This window comes from Sorex fumeus, unplaced genomic scaffold (genome assembly GCF_029834395.1).
Source record: "Sorex fumeus unplaced genomic scaffold, SorFum_2.1 ptg000044l, whole genome shotgun sequence".
Lineage (NCBI taxonomy): Eukaryota > Metazoa > Chordata > Mammalia > Eulipotyphla > Soricidae > Sorex > Sorex fumeus.
In genome coordinates this window covers 22,901,938-22,929,601 of record NW_026606101.1, presented here as the reverse complement: position 1 = coordinate 22,929,601, position 27,664 = coordinate 22,901,938, and the positions used below count along the sequence as shown (strand labels likewise).

The window sequence follows — 27,664 nt, the reverse complement described above, 5'->3', positions numbered from 1 at the left end:
TGGACCCCGCAGTAGGTTACTGACACTGGGCAACCCCAGGCGGGGGAAAGGATGCTGTCCCTTTGCCTGCTCCCCCTTGGCGGTTCAGTGGCTGCCATCCTCCAGAGGCCATTGGATAGTCAGATTTGGTCCCACAGTGATGAGACACGTGGGGCCTCATGGGATGGGGTGGAACCGGCCCTTTCCTTCCTGCTCCAACAAGTTGCCAACCACAAATGGCCTCTCTGGTTCCTGATCAAGCAGCCTAATGGCCATGATCCTAGAGACTGAAGAACAAATCTCAGAACCCAGCAGGTTTTGGCAGAAATCCCTCCAGATTTAATTGTTAAAATTTCAGAATTCAAAAATCACACGGCCACTACTATGGCCACATGACATCATTTGTTATTCATAATCAGCAACAGAAAACAAATTGTCTACTGCTGCCTTTTCAGTAGGTACGTGTGTTGGGATAAAATTCCAAATAATAATGGTGGGTCTGGTGTCAAAATATTGAATGTAATCAAAGGAGAGAGAGAGAGTAATGTGGAAATCATCTGCCCCACAGGTAGGGAAAGGGTGTGGAATGGGGAGTATTCTGGGGGTTTTGGTGGTGGAAAATGGGCACTGGTGAAGGGATAGGTAGGGATGGGTGTTTCATCATTGTATGACTGAGACTTAAACCCGAAAGCTTTGTAACTGCTCTCACTGTGATTCAATAAAAAATTTTATTCGTCGATTGCCTCGAGCAGGCCCCAGTAACGTCTCTTTCATCCTAGCCCTGAGATTATACTCAAGGCTATTTAGGAGAGTGAGACCCATCATTGTTACTGGTATTTGGCATATTTGGTACGCCACGGGGAGTTTGCCAGACTCTGCCCTGTGGGCAGGCTACATTCGATAGCCTGCAAGTTTGTCCAAAGTAGAAATAAGACAATAAGATGTCATAAAAAAAAAAGTTCTGTTAAGATGTCGCGCGGCCGCAAATGCGGCCGTGCGGTTCCGGGATCTGGATTTTATAGTCTCTGAGTCTTGGCCGCTGATGGGATTACACGGCGCCAGGGGGCCAGGTGGTGGGTGTGACCCCCGCCTACTGGAATTTGGAGGATCTGGGTGGAAGATGCTCGACTCCAATTCGAGTAGGCTTGGAGGTCTCGGCCCCGGAACCCGCGTGGCTTTGTCCCTCTGCCAGTACCTTCATGTGTGCGGAGAGTGGTCTCAGCATGGTGGTGGCTGGTCCTGGAGGTCTTCGGCTGCCGTAGCCCTGGTCGGGGCAGGGAGGAAAGCTCAACCCGCTCCCCTCCAAGGGACTCCGGGAAGGAACACCCAAGCGCGGGGGCAGAGACTGCACTGTTCTCGTCCGGGATCTGGATTTTATAGTCTCTGAGTCTTGGCCGCTGATGGGATTACACGGCGCCAGGGGGCCAGGTGGTGGGTGTGACCCCCGCCTACTGGAATTTGGAGGATCTGGGTGGAAGATGCTCGACTCCAATTCGAGTAGGCTTGGAGGTCTCGGCCCCGGAACCCGCGTGGCTTTGTTCCTCTGCCAGTACCTTCAGGTGTGCGGAGAGTGGTCTCAGCATGGTGGTGGCTGGTCCTGAAGGTCTTCAGCTGCCGTAGCCCTGGTCGGGGCGGGGAGGAAAGCTCAACCCGCTCCCCTCCAAGGGACTCCGGGAAGGAACACCCAAGCGCGGGGGCAGAGACTGCACTGTTCTCGTCCGGGAACTTTTATAAAAAATTTTATAAAAAAGGAAAAAAAAGTTGGGTTTTCTGTTTTTTTTTTTTTTAGAGCCACGAAGAATGTAAAAGCTTCAACAACTAATCCTTTCATAGAAGATGCTGACATGGGAAATAAGAAGATAGTTGTTCTTTTTTGAATAGATGGTCTTGAATGAATTTATTCATTTCAGTTTGGTCTGTGCAACTCTAAAATGTGCTCTGCCTGATTTGGTCTCCTTATATTTTAAGACTGCAAATCTAATTTTCCCAACTAGACCATCAACCCTACAGAACAGGAATCATGCGTATCCACTCTTTTATAACATTCCCAATCCATAAAATGGTGCAGAAATGCAGAAGACAATGCCCCAGCCCCCAGTGAGTGACCAGTTGGACCTCTAACAAACATGCCAAATAATACAGGCTTACAAATGCAATGTTGCTTAAAGCACCTGAAATTAACTGGGATCCTTCAGCATATAGTCATTTGTAGATTATTGCATAGGCTCATCTTCAAATACAAATCAAATACTTGGGGAGCCAGAAGGCACCTGTTGACAAATTTATTTGCAAGGAAGAGATTCTGTGAAAACCAGAGTAGAAAAACATGCCTCAATACTAAAAATTAACAGAAAATATACAGTCTAACAGCAAGTTCTAGGAACCAATCCCACAGATACTCAGCATTGACCAGGGTAACTCCTCTCAAAGAGTTCTGTCCCAGTTCAGATCACTGAGCCACATACAGAAGCAGAAGGCTTTGGTTTCTTCTAAAAAGAATTTAACCTGAGGAGATGCAAGCCAAGCAACTAAAATTTATGGACACACTGGTTTCCCAGCTGAAAATTCTAAGGTATCAGGAGGGAGGTGGGAGGGGCGAGTCCCCACCCTGCAGAAGCCCTGGCAGCTGTACCCACAACCCAACAGCTGCCACTATACCAAGGACTCAACTTCACTACACACTTCTGCAGAGACACCAAACCACAAAACAGGGTCCAGGATGAGAACTCTGGGGTCTTCTTGGAATGAAGGTAGACAACCTCCCCACACCCACCCCCATGCTTCCAGAAGCACTGACAGCCAAGCCCACCTCCCACAGTCTCCACCATGTCAACGCACTGGCACAGACTAGATCCTGAAGTTCACCAGCACCACTTATACTAAGCTCTAGATGCCCACTCAGTCATGTGACAAGTGAAGTGGGCAGGCAACACCATCATTTCAGTCTGACAGGCGAGAAAACCGAGCAAAGTGAAGGCTATTAATTCGCCATGGTCAGAAAAGCTGCTAAATCTAGAACAGAAATTTCCAAACTTATTTATCAGCTGGAGTGATAGCATAGCGGTAGGGCATTTGCCTTGCACGCAGCCAACATGACTGACCTGAGTTCGATTCCTCTGCCCCTCTTGGAGAGCCCAGCAAGCTACCGAGAGTATCTTGCCCGCATGGCAGAGCCTGGCAAGCTACCCGTGATGTATTCGATATGCCAAACACAGTAATAACAAAGTCTCCAATGGAGACGTTACTGGGTCCACCCGAGCAAATCGATGAACAACGGGAGGACAGTGACAGTGACATTTGGCGTATGGGCCATCTTTTCAAGTGGGAAAAAAAAATCACTCAGCAATCCTTTGGAAATCTCCCTTCTTTAAGTGAACAAACAAAGCAACCCCTCCACAACTGCACCTAAGTTTACTCCCATGCCCCTGTGGGGTGCCATCATCCCTTTACCACATACCATATTGCCCACTTTGCAGGAAAACCAAGACTCCAGGTCAAACCCAAACCCAAACCGATCTAGCTCCAAAACAAAAAATAAAGAATGTAAACTACAATTTTTTAAAAAGTGAGTACGATCTTTAAAAACAGAGAGGAAAGGATACAATTAAATAGCATTACAACAACTGATTCACATTTGAAAAACTATAAAACCTTGTCTGTACTTCACACCCTACAATGAAATAAAAGATTTCAGAATAAAACAAGAACTTAAAGGCAGGAGATGATTATCAATATAGTTTGGGATTGAAAATAACTTTCTAAATGTTGTAAGAAGATATTAATTGGTGAAATTAATTATAAAAGAATCTAAAACTTGGCACCGGAGAGAAAGTATAGTGGGTATACTTTGAAGCATGCCAGATCAACAACCTGGCTTCAAACTCCAGTACCACATATATGCTCCCTCATGCCCCCCATCCCTGCCAGGTGTAAGTCCTCAGTAGTGCCGGGTGTGACCCAAAAACAAAAGAATCTAACAGTTTGCCCAAAGGGCAAATCAGGACATATAAATGTATGATCCCATATGCTCTTAAGGACACCATCCCCATCATTACACACACACACACACACACACACACACACACACACACACACACACACTCCCACCTCACCACCCCCCCCCCAAATATACACAACACTTACTGTCTTATAGGGAACAGAAATGAGATGGTGAGATGGTAAGAAGAATGCTCTGTTTTTGCATCTTTTGGTCTGTAGACCTTTACTTTAAAAGAATATTATTTGAGTCACTTAAAAGTAAAAAAATGTACAAAGTTCCCTTCCATATTCTCACCAGCCAGATCTCAGCTATCTAGATCCTTGACCTCTCGCCAGTTCATGTTGTTTTTCTTATTTTTTAAAAATTTTAACATTTTGATAAGTGTCTTTAAGGTTTAAGTTTTATATTTTTTTAATAGCGAATAATGTAAGCACTTTTTTTCACATGCTAATTTTCCACCTGAATAGCGTCTCCAGAAAAATGTCTCTTCCTATGTTTTGTTGTTCTCTATTGGGTTGTTCTTTTGTTTCTCTACAGAATTTTAAAAGTTCTTTATCAAGGTATTGGATTTAGACATTTAGAATGCCCCGCCACAGAGGCAGGGTGGGATGGGGAGGATGGGGGGTGGGAGGGATACTGGGATCCATGGTGGTGGAAAATGGGCACTAGTGGAGGGATGGGTACTCGAACATTGTATAATTGAAACCCAAGCACAAAAATTTGTAAGTCTACAACTGTACCTCATGGTGTTTCACTAATAAAATTTTAAAAAATGTAGCTTAATTTTCCACCCTCCCCTGTAGGCTGTCAGAGCGAGACATTTAATATTTTTTGATTAATATTAAAATTTTTTATTATAGTTAATGGGTCTGAAGAGATAGTACAGTGATTAGGGCACTTGCCTTCACACAGTTGATCAGGTTCATCCCTGGCATCTCATATAATTCTACAAACACCCCAGAAGTACTTCCTGAGTATAGAGGCAGGAGTTCCTGAGCATCCCATGCTGTGGCCCCCAAACAAACAAAAATTATTATAGTTAAGGTAATGTGTCTACATTTATGGTCTTAGAGTAGGCCCTAGTCTTGGTCTTAGTGTAAAAGTCCTTTAATTTTTGTGGAGTTGGGTTTTGGGGCTGTTTCATTTTAACCATTTTCAATATACTTCTACTTATCACTTATTTTTCTTTGCTGAGATTTTCTATTTTTCTCATGTTTCAAGGAGATGTATAATTATGGCTGAAGCATTTTCATGTGGTTGCTTTAAAAAGAAAAACAACAACCTTGTGACATCATTCCAAAGTTGATTCATCTCAAGTCTTGGCATCGGTGACTATTTTTCCAATCAAGTTGTGATGTTTGGTTCTTGGTACCGAGACAAATGAACTTTGGTTGTATCTTGAGCAATTTTCCTATAAAGCTTGGCTAACGTAGCATTTAGAGAACCCAGAGGCCTATTTTGGGGGGCTGTGGTTTCAAAGAGGAGACTTCATTGCCAGGCCTCCACCCATGCCAGCTGCCCACAACTGTCCCAGGGAACATGGAGGAGGGAGGAGTCCAAGGCCCATGGGGACCCAAAGACTCCCTATGCTGGATCTCCTGCTATGCTGGCATAACCCTCTCGCTTGGGCTCCTGGCTCCCTAGGCAGGGCTTAGCTCAGGCCTAATGGGGGAAAGGGCTTCCCTTGACCCACTTGCTGTCATGAGTTTCCTATAGATTTCCTCCTTGGTGGGTGCTGAGCTTGCCTGGGGATACTCACTGGGCAATGAGGTCAATTCCTGGGAGAAACATGCCTTCCTGTTACTAGGTTGCAGGCTGAGATGCACCAGTCCTTCCTGGTCACCTTCTTCATTTGGCGGGGAGGACAGAAGACACGTGGTGAGATTGTTCCCCCAGTCATCCAAATCCACCCATCTTTTACCATTGGCCAGTGTTCTCTGTTCTCCCTGAGCTGTCTCAGTTTATTTCCGGCATTTATTGCAGTATTTATCAGGCAGAAATGAGATTGCCCTTTTTAAAAAAAAAAAAAAGATTATAGGTCTCCAAATAGTTGTAAAATCCCGTGACCCTTTAATGCCATTATAATTTCATCAAAAAAAGGTAAATTTAAATGCTGTGATCTTATCTTTGCCCTACCCCTCAATTACAACTTTTAATTGGCCATTGTTCAAAGGAATATCATATTTATTTATTGACTGATTTATTCATTTATTTATTTGTATTTTTGGTTTGGGAGGACCACACCTGGCAGTGCTCAGGGCTTACTCCTAGCTCGGTGCACAGGGGTCATTCCTGGAGGACTTGGGGGGGACCATATAGGGTGCTGGGGATTGAAACCAGGTCAGCGGTGTGCAAGGTGAACCCTGTCCGCTGTATACTCCAGCCCTCATTTTGCATTATGTTTGTATCCTGGGCAGCAATCAATTAAGACAAATGAAAAGGTATCCTCAAATTATATGTGAAGTAACTAGAACTAGCCTTGGCGGCCTTAAGATAAGTTAGTTTCTCATATAAAATCAGCACAAAATAGTCTCTGACAACCTTAAGTTTTATCTCTAGTAGCCATAAAACTACAAAAATATTTACCAAGTTCAACACATCCGTTTTAAGTTCTAAGGCTTGGGAACAAGTACACAATGTATCGCTAGAGGGCAGCAGACTCAAGGGCTCTTGCGTCAGACCCTGCCAGGCACCCAGGCGCTGAAGCAGCTGCTGAGGTTTATTCCTGGCCCCAAACCTGCGAGATTATTTTAGCACATCCTCCCACAACTCTGCTTCTAAAATGGCACTGGTTGTGGGTAACCTCTTTGTTGTTTAATTTATACCATGCCTATTGTTCCCTAATATTTTCCAAGACTACTTTTTAAAAGACAATTCTGGGCCTAAATCTTGCTTGTCTGTTTTCAGGATTCATTTAACTATCTCACTCAATTATAACACTTTAGAAGCAAGGAAATAAAAAAATGCTATTAAGTGGTAAACACAATGCTGGCAAACTGCTATAAAGTCACATAATACAGGTTTCTTAAAATAAAACAGCTTTAAAATACAGATTTTATGGATATCCGTGAAACACTATAGTTAAAAATAATGTGTTCTCCCAAAAGGAGATAGAGAACAAAAGGGAATGCCCTGCCACGGAGGCAAGGTGGGATGGGGGGGGAGGTGGGGGGGGGAGGGATACTGGGATCTGTGGTGGTGGAAAATGGGCACTGGTGGAGGGATGGGCACTTGATCATTGTATAACTGAAACCCAAGCACAAAAATCTGTAAGACTACAACTGTACCTCATGGTGTTTCACTAATAAAAGAATTTTAAAAAATAATAATGTGTTCTTTTTTTTTTCTGGGGGAAAAAAGAAAGAAACCATCCTACTTAGAGCACCATTTCATCATGATGGGGGAACCAGAATGATGCACTTCTAATATCAGTAGCATATTTCTTCAGATGTTCATTTCTCTGCTGTGGGCTTTAGAAAGAGAACAGCTTAGGAAGGCAGAAGTCTGCAACCTCTAAAACACAACCTTTGTAAACTGTTCGTTTCATGGGAAGCAGAAAAGCAAATTAGTGTGAAAGGGAAAAGCTAATGGAGAGGCTGAGCTTAGATTGCTTGGCCAGAGCAATATAGCACAGCAGGAAGAAGAGAACAGGAAGTAATGGGTGAACAGGTATCAGGGCTTCATTAGACCGGTGATCTGGGTGAGTGGCACTGCCATCTAAGCTGCAACCACTGGGACTTTGTAAAGTGCCTGTCAGGATGACAGGTGGGGATGGGGTAAGGGTTGGGGTGGGGAAGGAATACGGAACACCTGGTAGAGTGAAGTTGGCACTTGTGGTGGGGGTAGTATTGAAATATTTTATGCCTAAAACTCAACTATTAATAACTTTGTAAATCACAGGCCTTAATTTAAAAAAAAATGAGTGGAAAAAAATAGTACAGCAGGTAAGGCATTAACCTGGCATGTGGCTGACCTAGGTGTGATCCCTGGAATCCAATATGGTCCCCAGAACCCCACCAGGAACAATCCCTGGGTACCCCTGGGTATGACACCCCCACCCCCCAAATCCACCTTCCATTGCTTTAATGTGCCTTGCTGGTTATACTTCTTAACTGACCCCCTCCCCCTTTCTTCTTTCTTCCTCCCCAAGTGTTCTGTGTTAGCTAAGGTGATTCAGGATGGCGTCCAAGATCACAGGTGATTTACCAGCCTGGCTGGTTGCTCAGTGTGTACAGAAGGAATAAATGGAATAAGATGTCTCTTTGTAATCTCATCAATCTGCCTCATGCTCATTACATGGTTGGTCTAGCCTCTGAAGCATGATTTCCATTGTATTTCAACATTTGGGTTAGTCTGAAACTTCCCAAGTAAGAATTAAGCAAATTGCAGAGTTTATGTGTAAGTTAATACGATTCAACTTTGGGGGCCGGAACGATAGTATAGCAGTTAGGGCACTTGCCTTGCATATAGCCCAACTGGATTTGATCGCTGGTACCCCATATGGTGCCCTGAGCCCAGCCACAAGTGATGTTGAGTCCAGAGTCAGGAGAAAACCCTGAGCACTGCTGGCCCCCAAGCCAAATCTATTTCTATATCTATAATTCTATAATATTCAAGTTACGTGACCATATGCAGTCAATACATGTAACTTCATTGGGAGAAAAAAAACCTTTCCTATCCTACAATACACAAAAGATAAGTTTAAATTTGCTGAGAGTTACATAACTGGTTACATAATCACAAGGTACATATTGTGATTCTATTTCTACTCTTGTATAAGATTTTACATACATGTGTTTGTCACTTTGTCGAAACTTTTTGCAACATTACTCCTTCTCTTTCCTCACCTGAAAATTTAGGAGGACTAGCAGGAAAAACTGGCAGATACTGGGCGGGCTGTGCCTAGTTTGGAGACTGTGAGAACTTTTCTCTGGGAGAAGCTGCCCCCTTGCAGTCTATTGGCTTGACTGGATCAAAGGTGACTTGGAGAGCACTTTTGCCTTGCCGGGGACGCCAGGACCTGCCAGTGGAGACTTGGCAGTAGGACCCTATTTGGCTTCCATTCTTTTTGCTCTTCATTATCTGACATTTCTCCATTTTCTGTACTTGTGTTATATGTTCCCTGTATGTTCCTCGATTGCATCTGCTGGGAATAAAACCAGCCCTTCTACTCCGTCTCTTTGATGCTGTTCTTCAGCTTATACGGTGGGCTCCTTCCTCACTGAACTTGTTTCATTGCCCATAAAGCTCTCCTTTAATTCAGTTGTTCCTATGCGTTAGTTACTTATTTTTGTTTTGGGGCCACACCCTGGAGTGCTCAGGGAAGATTCCTGGTGGGGCTCAGAGAATCATAGTGGGTGCAGGGAATTGAACTCAGGTCATTCGCATGCAAGGCGAGTGTCCTAGCTGCTGGACTCTCTCTCCAGCCCCAGGACAACATGTTCTTCCAATCAGTCTTAACTGAGGACCTACTCTGTCCAGCACTTTTTGTCTTTGTTCTCTACTCGTTAAGTGGGGTCCAGGTTTACAAGGCAGCAATTACAGGTATACTATGGGAGCAGAAATGGCACAGAGAAGAGCTTACATCTGGGCAGGCAAGCGCAGGGCACCAGGAATGAATTAAAAAGCACTTGCCCTGAAAAGTTATGCTCCAATTAGCTGCAACTTTGTAACTTCAAGTATGTTCGCAAAACCCAGGTCTTTCAAGAACTCCAGGGAGCTTCTGGATCTATAAAGGGCAGATACTCAGCAAACACAGGGCATGATTTGCAAGTTCAAAGGGCCCAGAGCTAAGAATAAAGAGTCCAAATAGTTCCTTTTGATAAAAAATATTAAGGGCTTCAATCATTCCAGAAAACAGTAAAAATGCCTGACTTTTATTTTTCTCTTGGCTTGCAGGGAAGAAGTTTCCTCTCTGGTGTGAGAAGCTGAACTGAGAAAGTAATGTCTTCCCTCTAGGCCCAGGGTGGAGACCAGCCAGCCCAGGGGTCATATAAGGCCCAGAAATCAGGTAGACTGGCGCTGGTACATGACAGAACAAACATTGATGCTTCTTGTATGCTGCCCCATGAACCCTCTACCTGTACGGTATGGTCAAAAATACTGTCATGGATCTCCAAGTGGGCAGAAAAAAATTTCCCCTGCCCCCTGTTGTAAGACAATGCTTTCTCTCTGGCAAAGAGAGAAGGACACAAATTTTACACTACTGCTCAAAATTTAAATTTTTAGAATTATGATTTTCAGGTCGAATTTTAAATTCTTGGTCAAAGGAACCAGAGTCCAGGATGCCCCCACCTTGCCCTCCTCCCCTCCTCCCCAAACCCAGAGGATTCTGCAGGGTCTGGAGAGACTGCATCAGCACTGGAAGCCAGCAGGCACTGAGAGTCAATTGCAAATATTTAAGGTTTCACTCTTGGCACTCAGTCCCGCCTGGATGTTTACATTTCTTTAAAGTTCTGCCTTTGAAGTTGGCCTGACCCAGATTTGCACCTTCATTTTCCACCATTCTCTGGGCAACATATTAATATGGAACCTTGGGGAGACTTATTTCCTCTTATTCCATGGCGGTCGTAACTGCATGTTCTTCTCGGAGGTGGCAGTGAGAGTGCAAACAATGCATGTAAGATGCAGAGGCAGTGATGGCGATGTCAGTGTACAGCCTTGGATAAGCTCCTCATCCTCTGTCTGCCCTACATTGGGTCTTCATTGCTTTATGAATATTGAATGGTGAATAACAGGGATAGTGTATATAACTGACTACCCTGGGGGAGATTGGGTCACAGCTGGCAGTGCTCGGAGGCTACTCCTGGCTCTGCACAATAGGTGAGGGGGGGGGGCTGAATGGGGGTGGATTGCATGCAAGTAATTAATTAATCGCCTTAATCCCTGTCCCATCTCTCTTGCCCACGTGTGAGTATTGTAATGAAGTTGTTTCCTCATATTCTCTGATGTCACCGCTGGGACAGAGAGATGCTGCAGCGGGTAGAGACTTGCATGCAGCTGACCCAGGTTCAATTCCCAGCATCCCATACAGTCCCTTGAGCACCACCAGAGAATTCCTGAGTACAGACCCAAGAAAAACCCCTGAGTACCACCGGGTGTGCCCCATCTCCCTCAAAAAATACAAGTCACAGGGGCCGGAGCAACAGTACAGCGGGTAGGGCATTTGCCTTGCACATGGCCAACCCGGATTCAATCCGTGGCATCCCATATGGTTCCCCGAGCACTGCCAGGAGTAATTCCTGAGTGCAAAGCTATGAGTAACCCTGACCATCGCTGGGTGTGACCCAAAAAGAAAAAAAAATAGAAGTCATAGCTGAGTGCCAAGTCAGGAACAGAAAATCCTTTGGAGAAATCGCTGCTCTCCTTCCCATGACAGGCACCACCTGCCAGGAGCACCTACCTGAGAGATGAGTGCCTCTTCATACCACTGGGACTTCCTTTTAAAACCCAAGACGCAGGCAAAGTTCACAGAAGTAAACGGGTCTCTCTCTCCCTCAGCCTGTGCCCTTAAAACCCAAAAGTGAGGAGCCACGAGAGCATCAGGAACAGCATAATCATATCCTCACGCCTTTAAAGATAATTTGATTCTGGGAAAAGGTGAGCTGGGGGCAGGAGCAATAGTACAGTGGGTAGGGCGACAGCCATACATGAGGCCAACGTGGGCTCAATCCCTGGGACCCCATATGGTTCTCTGAGCGCCACCTGGATCCTTGAGCACAGAGCCAGGAGTACCATCAGGTGTGGCCCATAAAAATGAAAAGAAAAAAGAGAAAGAAAATAAGAGAAGAGGAAAGAAGAGAAAGGAAGGGGAGGGGGAGGAGGGGAGAGGAGGGGGGAAGGGCAAAGCAATACAAGGCAAGGCAAGACTGATGGGAAGTAACACAAGGAGAGTGGTGAGGAGTGCTGAGTACTTAGTGGCACAGTGCTATAACTGCATTGATTCTACTGATCACTTTAATCTATTTCTGCATCAAGTCTATAAACTACTGCAAACCTCAACTATAATAAAACAATAAATAATAAAAAGTTTTATTTTTGGGACTGGAGCGATAGCACAGTAGGTAGGGCGTTTGCCTTGTACAGGGCCGACCCAGTTTCGATTCCCAGCATCCCACATGGTCCCCTGAGCACCGCCAGGAGTAATTCCTGAGTGCAAAGCCAGGAGTAAGCCCTGAGCATCTCTGGGTGTGACCCAAAAAGCCCCCCCAAAAACAAACAAGCAAACAAAAACCCAAAAAGTTTTATTCTTCAACTGCTCCATTTTAACTATAAATTAGCAGTCTGAAAGTCAATCTTAAAAATCTTTTTTTAAAAAAAAAAAAAGAAAAAGAAGGTAAAGTCACAGTTGCCAGTCATGTGTCTAGAAGGCCACCTAGGAAATGGGAACAGGCGGGTTATTGCATGACGTTGAGTGCTGTTCTCCTTTGTTACCCCAGGGTTCGGTTTTCCTCCACACCCATGGCCCTCCCTTGTAGAAGGGGAGCTTTGTGGCTCTCAAACGCTTTTTGGCCTTGACATCCTTTCTTCTGTGAAGCGCTACCTCTGGCCCAGTGGAAATGAACGGTGATGGCTGAGCAGTATGAGAGAACACAGAACTCTGGGAAGCTCGCCTCCTCCCGCCAGTGCCAACCCTGGTGCCCTCCTCCGACGGTAGCGAGCACGGTCTGAAAACCCCGGGAAAAAAGCCGTCGCCAAACCCGGAGTCAGCCAGGGGCACTTCCGGTTTCTCCTTCCCGGCTTGGGTCACGCAATAACGATGCGTTGATGAGGTCCAAAGACTTTGGAGTCCTACTTGGACCCTGCAACTTAAGTCAAGATCTTTCACTCCTTGGGGCTGGAGTCATAGTACAGCGGGTAGGGCATTTACCTTGCACGTGGCCGACCCGGGTTCGATTCCCAGCATCCCATACGGTCCCCTGAGCACCGCCAAGAGTAATTCCTGAGTGCATAAAACAGGAGTAACCCCTGAGCAGCATCGCTGGGTGTGACCCCCCACCTACCCCCCCCTGCAAAAAAAAATTCATTTTTTCACTCTTCAACACACAGTCCAGGCAGCAGTAACAAATGCCGAGATGTCCTCCCGCAGCAAACCCATGCTTCCCAAATGCAGCCTTGGAAAGGCCTCCGCGTGTGATGGGAAGCAGCCCCGTTTGCGCCTTCGGTTCTCACAGAGCAGATTCTTCAATCCTCTCCTTTCTCTTTCTCACTTTGTTGTCTGAGGCCCAGTTTAGAGCGAGCTGGGACATGAGGTTGGCTCTCATTTAATGCAGCTATAGGGGACACACCTTTAACATTTTCTACCTGTCAAAAATACACCCTGAATTCTGTTTAAAACAAGAATCCATACAGAACTCTGTAATTCACATTTTAAATTCCATTTCGATATGTGTTTGCCAGACTTACATGTAGCTGCTACAAGAATTCCATTAAAGGAAGAAAGATCTCTAGTCTTAAACATTAAATTCCTTCCATGAAATGCCTAAACACTCAGGTAGGAAAATGGCCCTTTGAAGATGGGATGTTGACAGATTCCTTAAGAACAATAAGGGGGCATGGAGCCACTACTTCTTTTGAACATATAGCCACCTACAGCCTTAGCTACGTCAAATGTGCTACTATGTTTAACATCCACCTCACTGTCTGTGTTCATCTCACTCCCTGACAACTACCCTTAGAAGTTCAAGTTTGAGGAAAAGGCTGAGATTTCCCCATGGCCGCCTTGCAGTGTCTGAGCACTGACTCCGGAGGCACCCTTTCTGTCCGTGATAAGAATGCATCTTGGGCACCCTCTTGGATAACGGTTTCAAAAGGCCACACCCAGATTTTATCGAGCCAGGATAGTCTGTCAAGGACTGTGCCCCAAGAACTTTTGAGATGGACTCTGCTTTTGAGAGATTTGTTGAAGATTATTCACCAGCTCACCTGGTGCTTCCCTTCTGTCTCCTCTTTGCGTTTTTTTCCCTGGATCCAGAGACAAAGAAATAAGTAGCTAAGAACAGAGAGTTTGGGGGCTGGAGCAATAGTACGGTGGGTAAGGTGTTTGCCTTGCACACAGTCAACCCGGGTTCGATCCCCTGAGCACTGCCATGAGTAATTCCTGAGAGTAGAGTCAGGAGTAACCCCTAAGCACAGCGGGGTATGGCCCCCAAACAATAGACAAAAAGAATGGTGAGTTCAAGCCTATTGGCAAGTGTGTGCTGGAGGCTAATGGGCAGAGCGTGCTGAGCGTCTCTGGGGTAGGCAGGAGTTGCCAGGGAGGAGGGGGACAACGTGGCTGAGGCATTACACGCTGACTCAGCATAAAAACAGGCCTGACAGGAGTTCCAGGCATGTGCTAATATGGTTAGACACAGTTGAAGGCATGGGCCTGTACAGCCTTGCCAGTGGCTCGAATATCGCAATACTGTCAGATGGGTTGCTAAAGATTTTGACTGAAAAATCTCAAACACCCGAAGACATGGAGTCTTGGAAATGAGACAGAGAAGCTTCTGGAGTTGGCAAAGGGTAAGTGGGTGATGACATCTCTGGGACCTTCACCAGAGGAATGTGAAGAAACCGTGTTATCAGGAGGGCCTTTTAAAGGTGGGGGTCTTTGCTTTGCTCCCACTACAGGTGGTTGGAAGAGCCTCCTCAGGCCATCGTGGGAAAAGAGTGCTCTATTTCCCCAAAGCTTCCAGAGAAGTGGCTTGTTGGTCACTTGGGACAGATATGCCACTCACTCAGACAGGTGAAAGAGTGAATGATCTTGGATGAAACTCTCAAAAGCAGAGTCCATCCCAAAGGCTCTTGGGGCACAGGGCACAGTCCTTGGTGGACTATCTTGGCTTGATAAATTCTGGGTGTGGCCTTTTGAAACCTTTGTCCAAGGGGGTACCCAAGATGCATTCTGATCATGGACAAAGGGTACCTCTGAAGTCAGTGCAAGGCGGCCATGGGAAAGTTTCAGCATTTCCCTCAAACTTGAACTTCTAAGGGCAGTTGTCAGAGGGGTCCGATGAATGCAGACTGTTATAGCCCAGCCTGGCCTACCTTTGGACACCCAGACTGAAATAAGCAGAGCTCTGGGGATTATCTGAGTAATACTCTCCTCTCTAACCCTTTGTTTTCTTTCGCAGAGTGCTCCTAAGGCTCTTGTTCCTTCGCCAGTAAGAGCCTCCTCCGGGCATGAAGGGTGAAGTGACAGTTGGACATCAAGATAAGCACAGTAGCCATCGGGAATTGCTGGGGGTGGGGGAGGGTCGCAGGTATCTGGGCACATCAGGCTTAATTACTGGGCATCGGGTGGAGGCTACGTGCCCAGAAGTGAGGAGCAATCAGTGAACGAAGCAGAAAGAAGGAAGGTGGTGAACCGCTCCTAATAGTCTGACTGAAGGACAGGGTGAGGGCAGTCCACAGAAGCAGAGTACTGGCAGGAAGAGGAATCCTGGCTTATGTTTTTAAAATCTGCCTTTTGCACTGGTCTCTAGTGCTCCCTAAGATTGAGGCCACTCCCCTGCCGGCTACATTTCCAGGGGTTAGAAGAGTGATATATGGGGCTGGAGCGATAGTACAGCAGGTAGGGCATCTGCCTTGCACGTGGTCAACCCGGGTTGGATTCCCAGCATCCCATATGGTCCCCTGAGCACCACCAGGAGTAATTCCTGAGTGCAGAGCCAGGAGTAAGTCCTGTGCATCACCAGGTGTGACCCAAAAAGCAATAATAATAATAATAATAATAATAATAATAATAATATAAATTGTTAAAAAAATAGAAGAGTGATATTTTATGCAGACTTAAGAAAAGATAAAATCATGCAATTTGCTGCAACATGGATGAATCTGGAGAGTATCGTGTTGAGTGAAATCAGAGGAACAGACCCAGAGTGATCTCTCTAATATATGGTGGATAAAGAAACCCTGTAGAGGAGTACCCAATGCCCAATGGCAATAGAGAGGAAGAGGAGGAGAACTGGTCTGCAGCGGGCAGCTTGGCACTTGGGCAGGGCTGAGGGGAACAGGTTAGGGAAGGGGACACTAGGACAATGGGGGAGGGCAGAGGTACCTGCCACAGAGGCAGGATGGGGTCGGGAGAGAAACGGGGGACATTGGTGGAGGGTAGAGGGCACTGGTGAAGGGATTGGTGTTGGAACAATATGTGCCGGAAACTCAAACATACTTTTTTTTTGTAACTTTGTAATTCAATGGTTCAATTTGGAGAAAAAAAAAGAAAGAGAGAAATAAAGAGTGATGCCAACCCCAGTCTTTTTTTTTTTTTGGCTTAATCCTGGCTCTGCACTTGGGGATCACTCGAGGAGATCAGGGGAACATGTATGGTGCCACGGACTGAACCTGGGTCAGCCACCTGCAAGGGACACACCCTATCCACTGTACTGTCATCCTGGCCACTGACCCCAATTTTGAAGTCAGGCCTGCACTCTGCGTGGACAAGCTACCGCCTGTTTCCTGCCCCTGGGACTGTCTGGAGTCCTCTGTGGCCATCTCCCCACCTATGGGGATCCTGGCCAGCACTGTAGGCATATCCTCTTGCCAAACAGGTCTGACTCTTGACAGTTGGGATGATTTGACTGAACCCTAGTGGCAATAATTCACTTCTTCTTCTGCTCAGGAACAGGGGAAGCCAGGCCCCAGGCCCACTCTTAGATATCTGCCCACCCCCCAACAGTCTGCTCAACTCTGTCTGGTTTTAACCAGCCAGAGCCTGGGAGTCAAGTTTCAGTGATGCAAATGCACTCACCAGCGGCTGAGGACCAGGGTAGAAGCCATTGTGGCCTTGGGCCACTATTTATTGGTGACCTTGTCTGCATCCACCAATTCATCTGGAAGATGATTGGTTCTTTCCTCTTCAATGTGAGTGAGGGTGAGGGGCAGGGATGGGCCTCACACACTTTAGGCGAAACTTCTTTTTTTCAAATACCACATAACAGCAAACAAGCAAAGCAAGAACACGTTGGCTTGAGGATGGGCTGTGAGACACCTGTGATAAAACAGTTGCCAGCAGAACACTACCAGCAGCTAACTGAAGGGTAGCCATGTCTCTGGACATCCAGAGTTTCCTGAACAAGATGAAAATGTGGCCCAAAGTTCGCTTCAAGACTGTGGGGGAGATAAGCTATAACAATGTAGCACTGTCTGTAGCACCATTGTTCATGCAGGCACCAGTAACGGTCATGCAGGCACCAGTAACATATCCATTGTGAGACTTGTTGTTACTGTTTTTGGCATATCAAATACACCACGGGGAGCTTGCCAGGCTCTGCCATGTGGGCAAGATACTCTCGGTAGCTTGCCAGGCTCTCCGAGAGGGATGGAGGAATCAAACCCGGGTCAGCCACGTGCAAGGCAAACACCCAACCCTACCCACTGTGCTATTGCTCCAGCCCAACCTATAACAACACCCTGTGAAAACACAGTGAAGGGAAGGAGAATGGGCTCAATTTGCAAACAGGAAATGAAAACCTCAGACCCCTGAGAATCCTGAGAATCCTGAGAATCCTGAGAGAAGATGGGTGGGAGACCTGGCTCCATAGAGCAGTGACTTCCCTCACCTCAGATGTTCAGGTGGTCTGAACACCTCACAGGTATGGCTCTGTCGTGGCCAGACTACTCATGACAACTTTTCCTATGTTTACTTTTGGAGAAAACCTCCTTTTCATAAAAGGCAGCTCTAGAATGTTTATAATGTTTATAATGGCCTTCTGTGCTGTGCAAACTTCTCATGCAAACACAAAAAAGTTCCTGGAACCAGAGAGAGAATGCAGGGGTTAAATCGCTTGTCTTGCATGTGGCTGACCCTGGTTTCCTCCTGGCATAGCATAAGGTCCCCTGAGCACTGCCAGCAGTGACGCCGGAGCACAGAGCCAGGGAATGGCACCCAAGTGCCACTGGGTGTGGCCCAAATCCCATTGGCACCCCAGAAAAGAAAGAACAAAATGTCAAGGATGAAGTGCCCTTTGTGGTAGATACACCTGAGCACATTTATTTCCCCACAGCACAATCTATTACATTGTGATAGATAACAGCAGATGACTGCCATCCATTTGGTCATGATGTAATCCCTGCTGCAAAACCATTTTCACTCCGTCCTTAGGATGTTCTGGGTCCTCGGGTCCATTTTTTAAAGCAATTGCAACCAGAGCAATAAATGGCATCACAGATAAGAGATTTAGAGAATGGCAGAACTGGTTTCAAAATACTAAGATGTGAATAAAATAGCATCAAAATGGGTTGTTTTTCCTTAAAACTCATCCCTCCCCAGATGACAAAATTGCGGTCGCAAGATAACAAACAGGCCTATATTGAATTCCAGCAGTTCTCGTCTGAGGTGTCAGCTTCTTGGTTATTTCCCAGGTGAGAGAAAGCTATTTTTTAAGACAGAAAAACATGCTCTGAAACACTGGCTTTGGATGCATCCCTGCACTTATATTTACTAGGTAACACCAGGCAGGTTTCCTAACCATGTGTTCACTGATAAAGCAGGGCTCTTTCCACTTCACAGATTTGAGGTGGAAATGAAAGAAAGAAAAAAAAAAGGCGACATGTGGGAAGTACCTGGCAGGAGAAGCATCCAAAAAGAGAGACCCTGATAATTCCTTCATGGAAGGGAACCATTTTAGCAAATTCTAAAACATGGTAGTGTCTATGCAGGTGAAGACAAACGAGCATACGAAGGAGCAGGAAGACAGTTTGGGGACACATGCGTGCACAGATCCAGCATTCCGTCCTTGGTATGGAGCCCCACAAGCTTCCCACTCCCCCTGCACCCCTGGGTGTAGCCCTGGAGGTTCCTGCGCACCCCTGGGAAGGTCCTGATGGCCCCCCACACTGCTGTGTCCAAGCAGCACCATATCACTAGGCCCGAGTTTGAACTCTCCGGCTGGTTGACCACGTATTTCCAGGAATGGTACCCAGGCTCCCTTAAGCCCCTCCCCTCCCAAATTCTTGTTTTATTTTGGGGCCAACTCAGCAATGTTCAGGGCTTACTCCTGGCTTTGCATTCAAGGTTCAGTCCTAGCAGTGCTCGGGGCACCATATAGGATGCTGGGGATTGAACTCAAGTCGACTGTGTGCAAGGCAAGTGCTCTACATGCTTTATTATTATTATTATTATTATTTGCTTTTTGGGTCACACCCTGCGATGCACAGAGGTTACTCCTGGCTCATGCACTCAGGAATTATTCCTGGCAGTGCTTGGGGGACCATACGGGATGCTGGGAATCGAACCCAGGTCGGCCGCGTGCAAGGCAAATGCCTACCCGCTATGCTATTGCTCCAGCCCCTACATGCTTTATTATTTAAAGAAAAAAAATTTTTTTTCCCAGAAAAAGAAGGTAAGTGGGTAGGGTGCTTCCTTTGCATGTAATTGATCCTGGTTCAATCCATAGTATCTCATATGTTCCCCAAATACCTCCAGAAATGATCCCTGTGCTCAGAACCAGGAGTTTGCTGAGCACTGACAGGTGTGCCCCACTCCCAAAAAAAAGAAAAGAGAAAAAGAAACGAATAGGGAACAGTCACAGAAATTCCCTGGGGGTGGTATGTGCAAAACAACCGAATTTTGTTTTTGCTTTTGCTCTGGGACTGTAACTGGTGGTTGTCCAGGCTGAGGGGTCACTTCTGGTAGTGCTTAGGGGACCATGCCTTGCCTGGGTTCATACCAGGCCTCCTGCATGCAAAGCACATGCTCAGCCTGCAGAACTGTCTCTCCAGTCCCATCTTGAGGATTTAGATCACAAGCTGCAGGAGTCTGATGGCAAGGGCAAAGGAGCAGGAGATGACATTAACAGTCAAACAGTCAAACAAATGACTCCATGTGGAAAGGTCAGATTGGAAACGACTTGAAGAGGGGGTGGGAGTGTGAGGATCTTTAGGGATTGAAAGACAACACCAGAAAGACACATCCCCAAATCTTTCTACCAGCCCTTGATTTCTGGAATGAAACCATTCCTTAAGATTGAGGCAAGGGACAAAGACCTCCCTGGACACATTAATACTATGAGTTATCATCAAATACTGGTATTTGAATAAGGAATACATTTTCAACTGTTTTGCTGTTGTTTTTTCAGTTTCTTTTTTTTTGTTTTTAGTCACCAGGATTTACAATATTCTCTTTCTTTCTTTCTTTCTTTCTTTCTTTCTTTCTTTCTTTCTTCTTCCTTCCTTTCTTTCTTCTTCCTTCCTTCCTTCCTTCCTTCCTTTCTCTCTCTTTCTTTCTTTCTTCCTTTCTTCCTGCCTTCCTTTCTTTCTTTCTCTCTATTCCTTCCTTCCTTCCTTCCTTCCTTCCTTCCTTCCTTCCTCTCTTTCTTCCTTTCTTTCTTTCTTTCTTTCTTTCTTTCTTTCTTTCTTTCTCTCTTTCTATCTTTATTCAGAGTGTTTAGGTCACACCCAGTGATGATCAGGGGTTATTCCTGGCTCTATACTCAGAAATCACTCCAGATGTGCTCAGGGGACCATGTGCGGTGCTGGGGATCGAACCTGGGTTGGCTGTGTGCAAGACAAATGCCCTGCCAGCTGTACTATCACTCCGACCCCAATAATAGTTTTCATGATATGCTCTCACACATACAATATTCCAATACTACAACCCTCTGCCAGGATCTCAGTGTTCTTCCCACTCAACCCACACCCCCTTAATTGATTTTTGAGAGACCTTGATTTTTGTGGACCCAGAAGACAGGGTAGAGGTCCAAGTAGGGAGGAGAAACCTGGACAACCGACTCTGAAGACACAGGCTGAGTGACTAAACTGTGTGGGGAGTATGTGACATTCCTCTGTGTGGTAGTACATGTGAAAATTATATGTGATATAGATGACATAACAGCGTGTAGGTTGTACACATTGTTATAATGCCTTTTAACATACCCATGTGTGTCAGAACACATGTACTCATATCCAACACCGACAAAACTCTGGGGCTACATTCAGCCCTGAACTATGCAGGGCAGCCCATGATTCCCACTCCTTCTCCACGGGACCTTCCATAGCTAGCTTTACTCTAGCATGTACATGGGGGCAGGGGACGTGGGGAGGACAGGCATTCTATGTTGTGATCAACATCAGCCCTAAATCTATCCAGGTGTATCTCTCTCCATTAAATAGTAACTGCAGTCAACATTTACTCATGAATTCCTCATACAATTATTTCTTGAGTACCCGCTATCCTGGAATTTAATGTGTGCCATGGGGGATGACATTAATAGTCAAACAGTCAAACAAATTAACAGTCCAAACATACAGGCTGACAGATGGCACTAGCACTGGATAGATGAATAAAGCTGGGGAAGCATATGCAGCAGAAGGGAGAGAAGCAACGAAGAAGGAGAAGGGTCAAAGGAGATCGGGTGCTGCTTCCTGGACACAGCAGGCAAGGGATGGCCCCTGAAAGCTGAGCATGGGGTGCAGAGACATGTGCCTGGTACAGATCCGGGCCAGGGAGGGTGGGAAGAGCCGTCAGAGAGGCATTAGGTCCAGGGTCCAGAGGGCAGAAACCTGGTGAGAACTTTGACTTTCATTATGAGTCAGAGAAGAAGACACAAGGGCTTGGCATCAAGGACTAGTCCGAAATGGCTTATATTTTTCAAATGATCCTTCTGGTTGCTATGCTGAGAAAAGATCACAAGGATGGAACGGGAGATGTGGAAAATCCAGACCATAACAATAACCAAAGAGACAGAAGGACCAGGATGGTGGCAGTGGAGATGGCAAAAACTGCCCAGATTCTAGATTTACTCTGAAGAAAGAGTGGTTAGCGTTATCGTCAGTGACGTGAATAGGAGGTTTAAGAGAAAGAGTTGATGATGACACCTAAGTTTATGGCCCGAGCACTGTATAGACAATAAAGTTGGGGAAAGATATGATGAAGGTAGAAGAGAAACAGAAAGACAGAAGTTCTTTTCTGAAGTGAGTAAAACCTCACAGAGCAAGTATGAGATATCGAGGTATTTAGAGGGCTAAGGGGGAAGTCTCTTGAGAGGAGATCCAGAGAGAGGAATTAAGACATTGGTTTAGAATAGGTTGAATTGTAGACGCATTGCAGAAACCAACATGCTGAGGTCACGTACACTGATGGTTTAAATCTCAAGAAAAGATTCAGGCAGGAAGGGGGTATGGTGCCACTAGCAGGTCAATCTGTACCTGTGAGGTGAGTGCATCAGCAGCATGATGGCGCCTTCAGATTTCCAGATACCCCCAAATTACTGCTGTGCCTTTGGCCACACCCCAAAAACGTGGGGCCAAGTTTACCAAGATAGTAAATGGCCAAAAGTTATGTATGTGGGAAACACACCCACAAACCACCTCTGGCTCAGCTATATAATTGGAGGCATGGCCTCTCTGGCTCCTGATTGAACTGCTTAATGGCCATGATCCCAGAGACTCAGAAACAAATCTCGAAACACAGCGGCTTTTGGCAGAAATGCGTCCGGTCCCTGCAGTAGGTTACCGGTGCTGGGCCAACCCAGGTGGGAATAGGTTTCGTGCCTTGGTCTGTCCCCCTGGCAGCCCAGTGGCCGCCATCCTCCAGAGACCACTGGACAGTCAGGCTTGGGCCCACAGTGACGAGACATGATGGCCTCACGGGATGGGAGTAGAGCTGGTCCTTTCCTGCCCACCCCAAGGAGACCCCAAGTCATCGCCCACAAACAGCCTCTCTGGCTCCTGATCAAGCTGCTTAACGGCCATGATCCCAAAGACTCAGAAATAAATCTCAAAACCCAGCGGCTTTGGGCAGAAATGCATCCGGACCACGCAGTAGGTTACTGTCACCAGGCCACCCCAGGGGGGAAAGGGTGTTGTCCCTCCGCCTGCTTTCCCCTGGTGGCTCAGTGGCCATCATCCTCCAGAGGCCATTGGACAGTCAGGTTTGGGCCTGCAGTGACGAGACATTTTGGGCCTTATGGGATGGGGGTGGAGCCAGCCCTTTCCTCCTCACCCCAACGAGACCCCAAGTCATCGCCCACCAATGGCCTTTCTGGCTCCTGATCAAGCTGCTTAGCGGCCATGATCCCAGAGACTCAGGAGAAAATCTCGGAACCCAGAAGGTTTTCGCAGAAATTCCTCCAGATTTAAGTGTTAAAATTTTAGAATTTCAAAATCGCACAGCCACTACTGCAGCCACGCAGCATCATATGTTATTCATAACCAGCAATAGAAAACAGATTGTCTACTGTTGCATTTTTGGCAGATCTGAGTGTTGGGGTAAAATCCCAAATAATAATGGTGGGTCTAGTGTCAAAATATTGAATGTTATCAAAGTAGAGAGAGAGTAATGCGAAAATCATCTGCCCCACAGGTAGGGGGAAGGTGTGGGATAGAGTATACTGGGATTGTTGGGGATGGAGAATGGGCACTGGTGAAGGTACGGGTGTTTCATTGTATGGCCAAGACTTACACCCAACAGCTTTGTAACTGCTCTCACGGTGATTCAATAAATAAAATTATAAAAAATGAAAATAAAAAAAGATTCAGGCAGGAAAGAGAGATCTGAAACAGAATAAGGTACCGAGGAAATGGAAGGCTCTGAGTCCAGATGAGATCCTGCAGGAAGTGAGTCAGAACAGAAATCCAAGAATCCAGTCCTGGAACATTAAACTGCTGGAGGGGCAAGCGGTAACCAGGAGAGGAGATTGCAAGCACAGCACAAGTCAGAAGAGAACCACAAGGCTTCTCAGGAAGCCCAGGGATGGAAGAGCCGAAGAAGGAGAAGTGAACTGCCAATAAGCCATGTGGACAGAGGCTTAAGAAGCAGCCACTGGGTTCAATGACGCGCAGGCACTGGGACCTTAGGAAGAGTGGCTTGTGCAGCATGACAGGGAGAAGAGACAGGGCCTTAGAAGGAATTTGGAGGAGAGTAATTAGAAGCAGCAGATACAGACCAGTCTTAAAGGGTTTTCAGTATGAAAGAACAAAGAAGCAAATCTAAGGAGAGGAGTATTTGGACTCCGGGGAAGGAACGCTGTGGGAATTTGCAGAGACCGTGGGATCAAACATGCAAAGCACATACTCCATAATGAGTCACAGCCCTCAGCCAAGGGTGGGCACCTTTTAAATAGCTGTTTATCCTTCTTTAAAATTTGTTAAATTGAATTCCCATAAGATATACAGTTACAAAGTTGTCATGACTGAGTTTCAGTCATACAAAGTCCCAGTACCCATCCTTATCCCAGTGCACATTTCCCAACACCCATGTCACCAGTTTCCTTCCCTCTCGTCCCCTCCTCACCAGTCCCATCCCCAGAGCATACCTCTATGTCTCTCTCTCTCTCTCTCTCTCTCTCTCTCTCTCTCTCTCTCTCATTCATTTTCCTTTAAGGCACTGCAGTTTGTTAAATATGTTACTGAAGGCTATCATGCATACCTCCTTTCAGCACTCAGTTCTTGTCAGAGTGATCATCTCCAACAACTACCTTGGTCACACTGGTTTTTTTCTCTGTCCTAGCTCCATTCCCTTTCCCCCTTTGTGGCAAGCTTCCTACCATGGTCCAGTCTTCCTGGCTTCTGTTTCTATGTCTCTGGGTATTTTTCACATAATATGTGAAAAATATATTTCTCCCTCTGACTGACTTCACTCAGCAGGATATTCTCCATGTCAATCAATGTATAAGCAAATTTCATGACTTCACTTTTCCTAGCGGCTGAATAATGTTCCACTGTGCAGAAGGGGGTGGGCACCTTTTTTAGGTAAGAATTATTTTAGCGCGTTGGTATGGTCATGCGAGTGGCCAAAAGAGAAGAAATCAATGACACAGAAACTTTCTAGAGTCACAACCTCAAGCAAACAGGTGAGAGCAGATGGGATCAAGTGCAGAAATGAAAGTTGAAACAAGGGCGAGTCTCCCATGGAAAAAAGCAGGAGGGAGGCCGAGGGGTGTGAAGCAGGAGTGTGTGGTTGGTCACCTCTTCTGAGAGTTTCTGTTTTCTTCAAGAAAGAAGAAGTCATCAAGGAGTTTCCAAAGAGAGGAAAAATAGATAGGAAACTGACATCAGGAGAATAAGAGAGTGAGCAGATGGGAAAATGGGGTACGATGGAGGAGGAGAGTCAGGGTCCAGCAGAGGAAAAAGGTCGTGAATTTAAAGGGAGTTCAGTCATTACAGTGGGGACTGGAATAGCCCAGGTCTAAAATCCTGAAAAATTGGATTTCCAAGAGCCTCAGAGTCATCCAGCCTCACTATCTCTCCCCCATGCCCAGCTAGGTGTCTCAATTTCATAAAATGAAGGCACCAGCACAGAGAAGCTACATGGGTTTTTTTTTTGCTCAGGATCCAACAAGAGGAAGAAGCAAAACCAGAATTCAAACCAGCAGCACCATGTGAAGTTACTATTTTAACCTTTGAATGCTTCTTCCCATGTTTGGAATTTCATAAGGGCTTCCCAAAGAACCTTTTCCTCCTGCCTGAAATGTGGAGATTTTGAAAACTCCTTCCAACGTAAACATTTCAACATGCTCTTAGTTTTCAGAACCATCCGCCAAATTCAAATTAAAAACAGTTGTTTTCCTGTGGATTTTTCTCCCAAAAGGCAATTAAAAATAAACACTGAATTCCTTGGAAGAATCCAGTCATTGCTGAAGTACTTCAACAAGTCAACACTTCGAAAGTTCTCATTTCATCCACTCTTGCTTTCCAGGAAATGCTATGATAACCAGAAACAATGAACAACATCAGTTTTAGGGATGGAAAGTCATAGAAAGGAAGCAGGATTGTAGTGGGAAGAGGAAACTGTAAAGGAGTTAGATTGTCAAATCTAGAAAGAAAAAGGATAAGAAATTATCTACTTCTTGGGCCAGAGTGACACTGTAGCAGGTAGGGTGCTTGCCTTGCATGCAGCTGACCCAGGTTTGAACTCCTGCAACACAAATGGTCACAGCCCCACCAGGAGTGCAGAGCCAGGAGTAAGCCCTGAGCATGGCCAGGTATGGCTCAAAAAAAAATTATCTAATTCTTGGTCAGCAATAAACATAAGGCAGACTAATCATATTTATCAGGTCATGATAACTTGATCCTAAGATCAGAACAGAACCACCAGGGACTTTTAAAGTACTATTTCCATAGGGTTCTTGAAGATAATGTTATGTACGCACTACACTTATGCCAACAATGAATTAATCATTGTCAAGACTAATGGTTTCTTAGTTTCCAAGGAGTTCACTACATAATAAATATGTACTTTGAGCCACGGATGTAGATCAGAAGTAGAGCACATGTTTCATATACACAAAAACCCTGGACTTATCTCCTCTATAAAGACATACACACAGAGATACAAATACTCTGCCTCTTAATGTAGTAATGACAGGTACAACTCTTTCTTTTCTCATCTGATCCCTGAGTTCACATAATCTAAATATATTTCTATGAACCTGGGCCTGGGAAGGCCAATGAATTGGGGAAAATATGAGCTTTCAACTCAGAGATGGTCATTAACCGTGTCAGGGAATTATCACTAGGCCTCAATCAAAGATATCATTTTGAGAATTCAGCGAGAAAAAAACAGCCTGAAAACTTGTTGCACGATACTAGAGTTTGCGTCTAAGAGAAATACTAAGGAATCTATTATTATAACCTATAACACAATGCCATTTTCTGAAGCTTTAAAAGAACAAAAAGAAAAGGGGGGAAAAATACCCCTCAAACAATTTCATTCTCTCTTTGTTGAACCGAGTTCCTCTGCTTCTGAATGTACCTGGAGACAGATCAGAAAAGGAAGCAAGACAAAAAAGAAAAAAGGAAAAGCCTCCTGCCAGGGCTCCAGCGGGGAGGCTGTGCTTTCAAGTCTCTCCCATGGCTTTCTTAGATGTCTCTCTACCCAAGACAATGAATCACTCCTCAGACCCGGGCTACTGGGAAAGAGAGAAACAAATGATCACATCCCCGACGTGCTAAGGTTTTTGTGTCGGATTTTTTTGCTCCGTTTTGTTTTTTAAAATGTTAGCTTTAAACTCGGCTTCCTACCTGGCTCCACATCAGAAGAACAAGGCAAAGAAAAGGTTTCCACAGAACTAAAAGTCCCACTGGTGGCCTCCTGACCGCGCCTCTGCAGCACGTAATCTCTTATGTCAGCAGCTGATGGCAGGTCCAAAACACTATTCTCCTCGGAATGGCTGTGTGGAGTGGCTTCCTGGGCTGCCATGGTCCTGCCCTGGAGAAGAAGAAAACAATTTAATACAAAAGACTTTGCAGAAGAGGAGCCTGCATGAAGGCTGGCCTGCAGGACTGACATTCCAGCATCTTCAGGATGCAACAACCGTAGGACCAGAATAATGGGCTCTCCTGTAATGAATGGTCACCCTTGTCTTTACTTTAGTTCCACTATTTCTGACCATGTTTTCTTCATCATGAGAAAAAAAAAATTACCCTGAACACAGAAAGCAGCCATTAATCATTCCAGCTGGAAAATCAGCTGCTGGTCGGGTAAGGATGAAATACTGCACAGCGCTGTAATTCCAGGACTGCAAGAATATTTCATTCCAGGGCTACAAGAATATTTCATTCCAGGGCTACAAGAAGAGAGTGTGTACAGGCTCAAGGCAGTAGGCCCCTTTGCAGTCTCCAGGACTTATTCATTTGGAGACAAAGGGAGACAAATTAAATGAAAAAAGATTTGAAAACACCAGCTAGGGTTTGATAGAGACTTCATAATGTAGAATATTAATATGGAATGCAGATGTGAAAAATATAGTTCCACAGTAG

At 45.7% G+C, this 27,664-nt stretch overlaps 1 protein-coding gene across 1 annotated transcript in view; it reads right to left on the bottom strand.

Annotated features, from left to right (window-relative positions):
- The window catches only part of SHLD1 (shieldin complex subunit 1), an 84,865-nt gene extending 57,441 nt beyond the window's left edge, over positions 1 to 27,424 (bottom strand). The window contains exons 1-2 of the mRNA XM_056121885.1: positions 27,329 to 27,424; positions 26,927 to 27,108 (exon numbers count right to left, since the gene is read on the bottom strand). Coding sequence (XP_055977860.1) covers positions 26,927 to 27,108; positions 27,329 to 27,357 — 211 coding nt within the window. The 5' untranslated portion in view covers positions 27,358 to 27,424. The remainder of the gene's footprint in view (positions 1 to 26,926; positions 27,109 to 27,328) is intronic.
- Between the last annotated feature and the right edge of the window lie 240 nt (positions 27,425 to 27,664).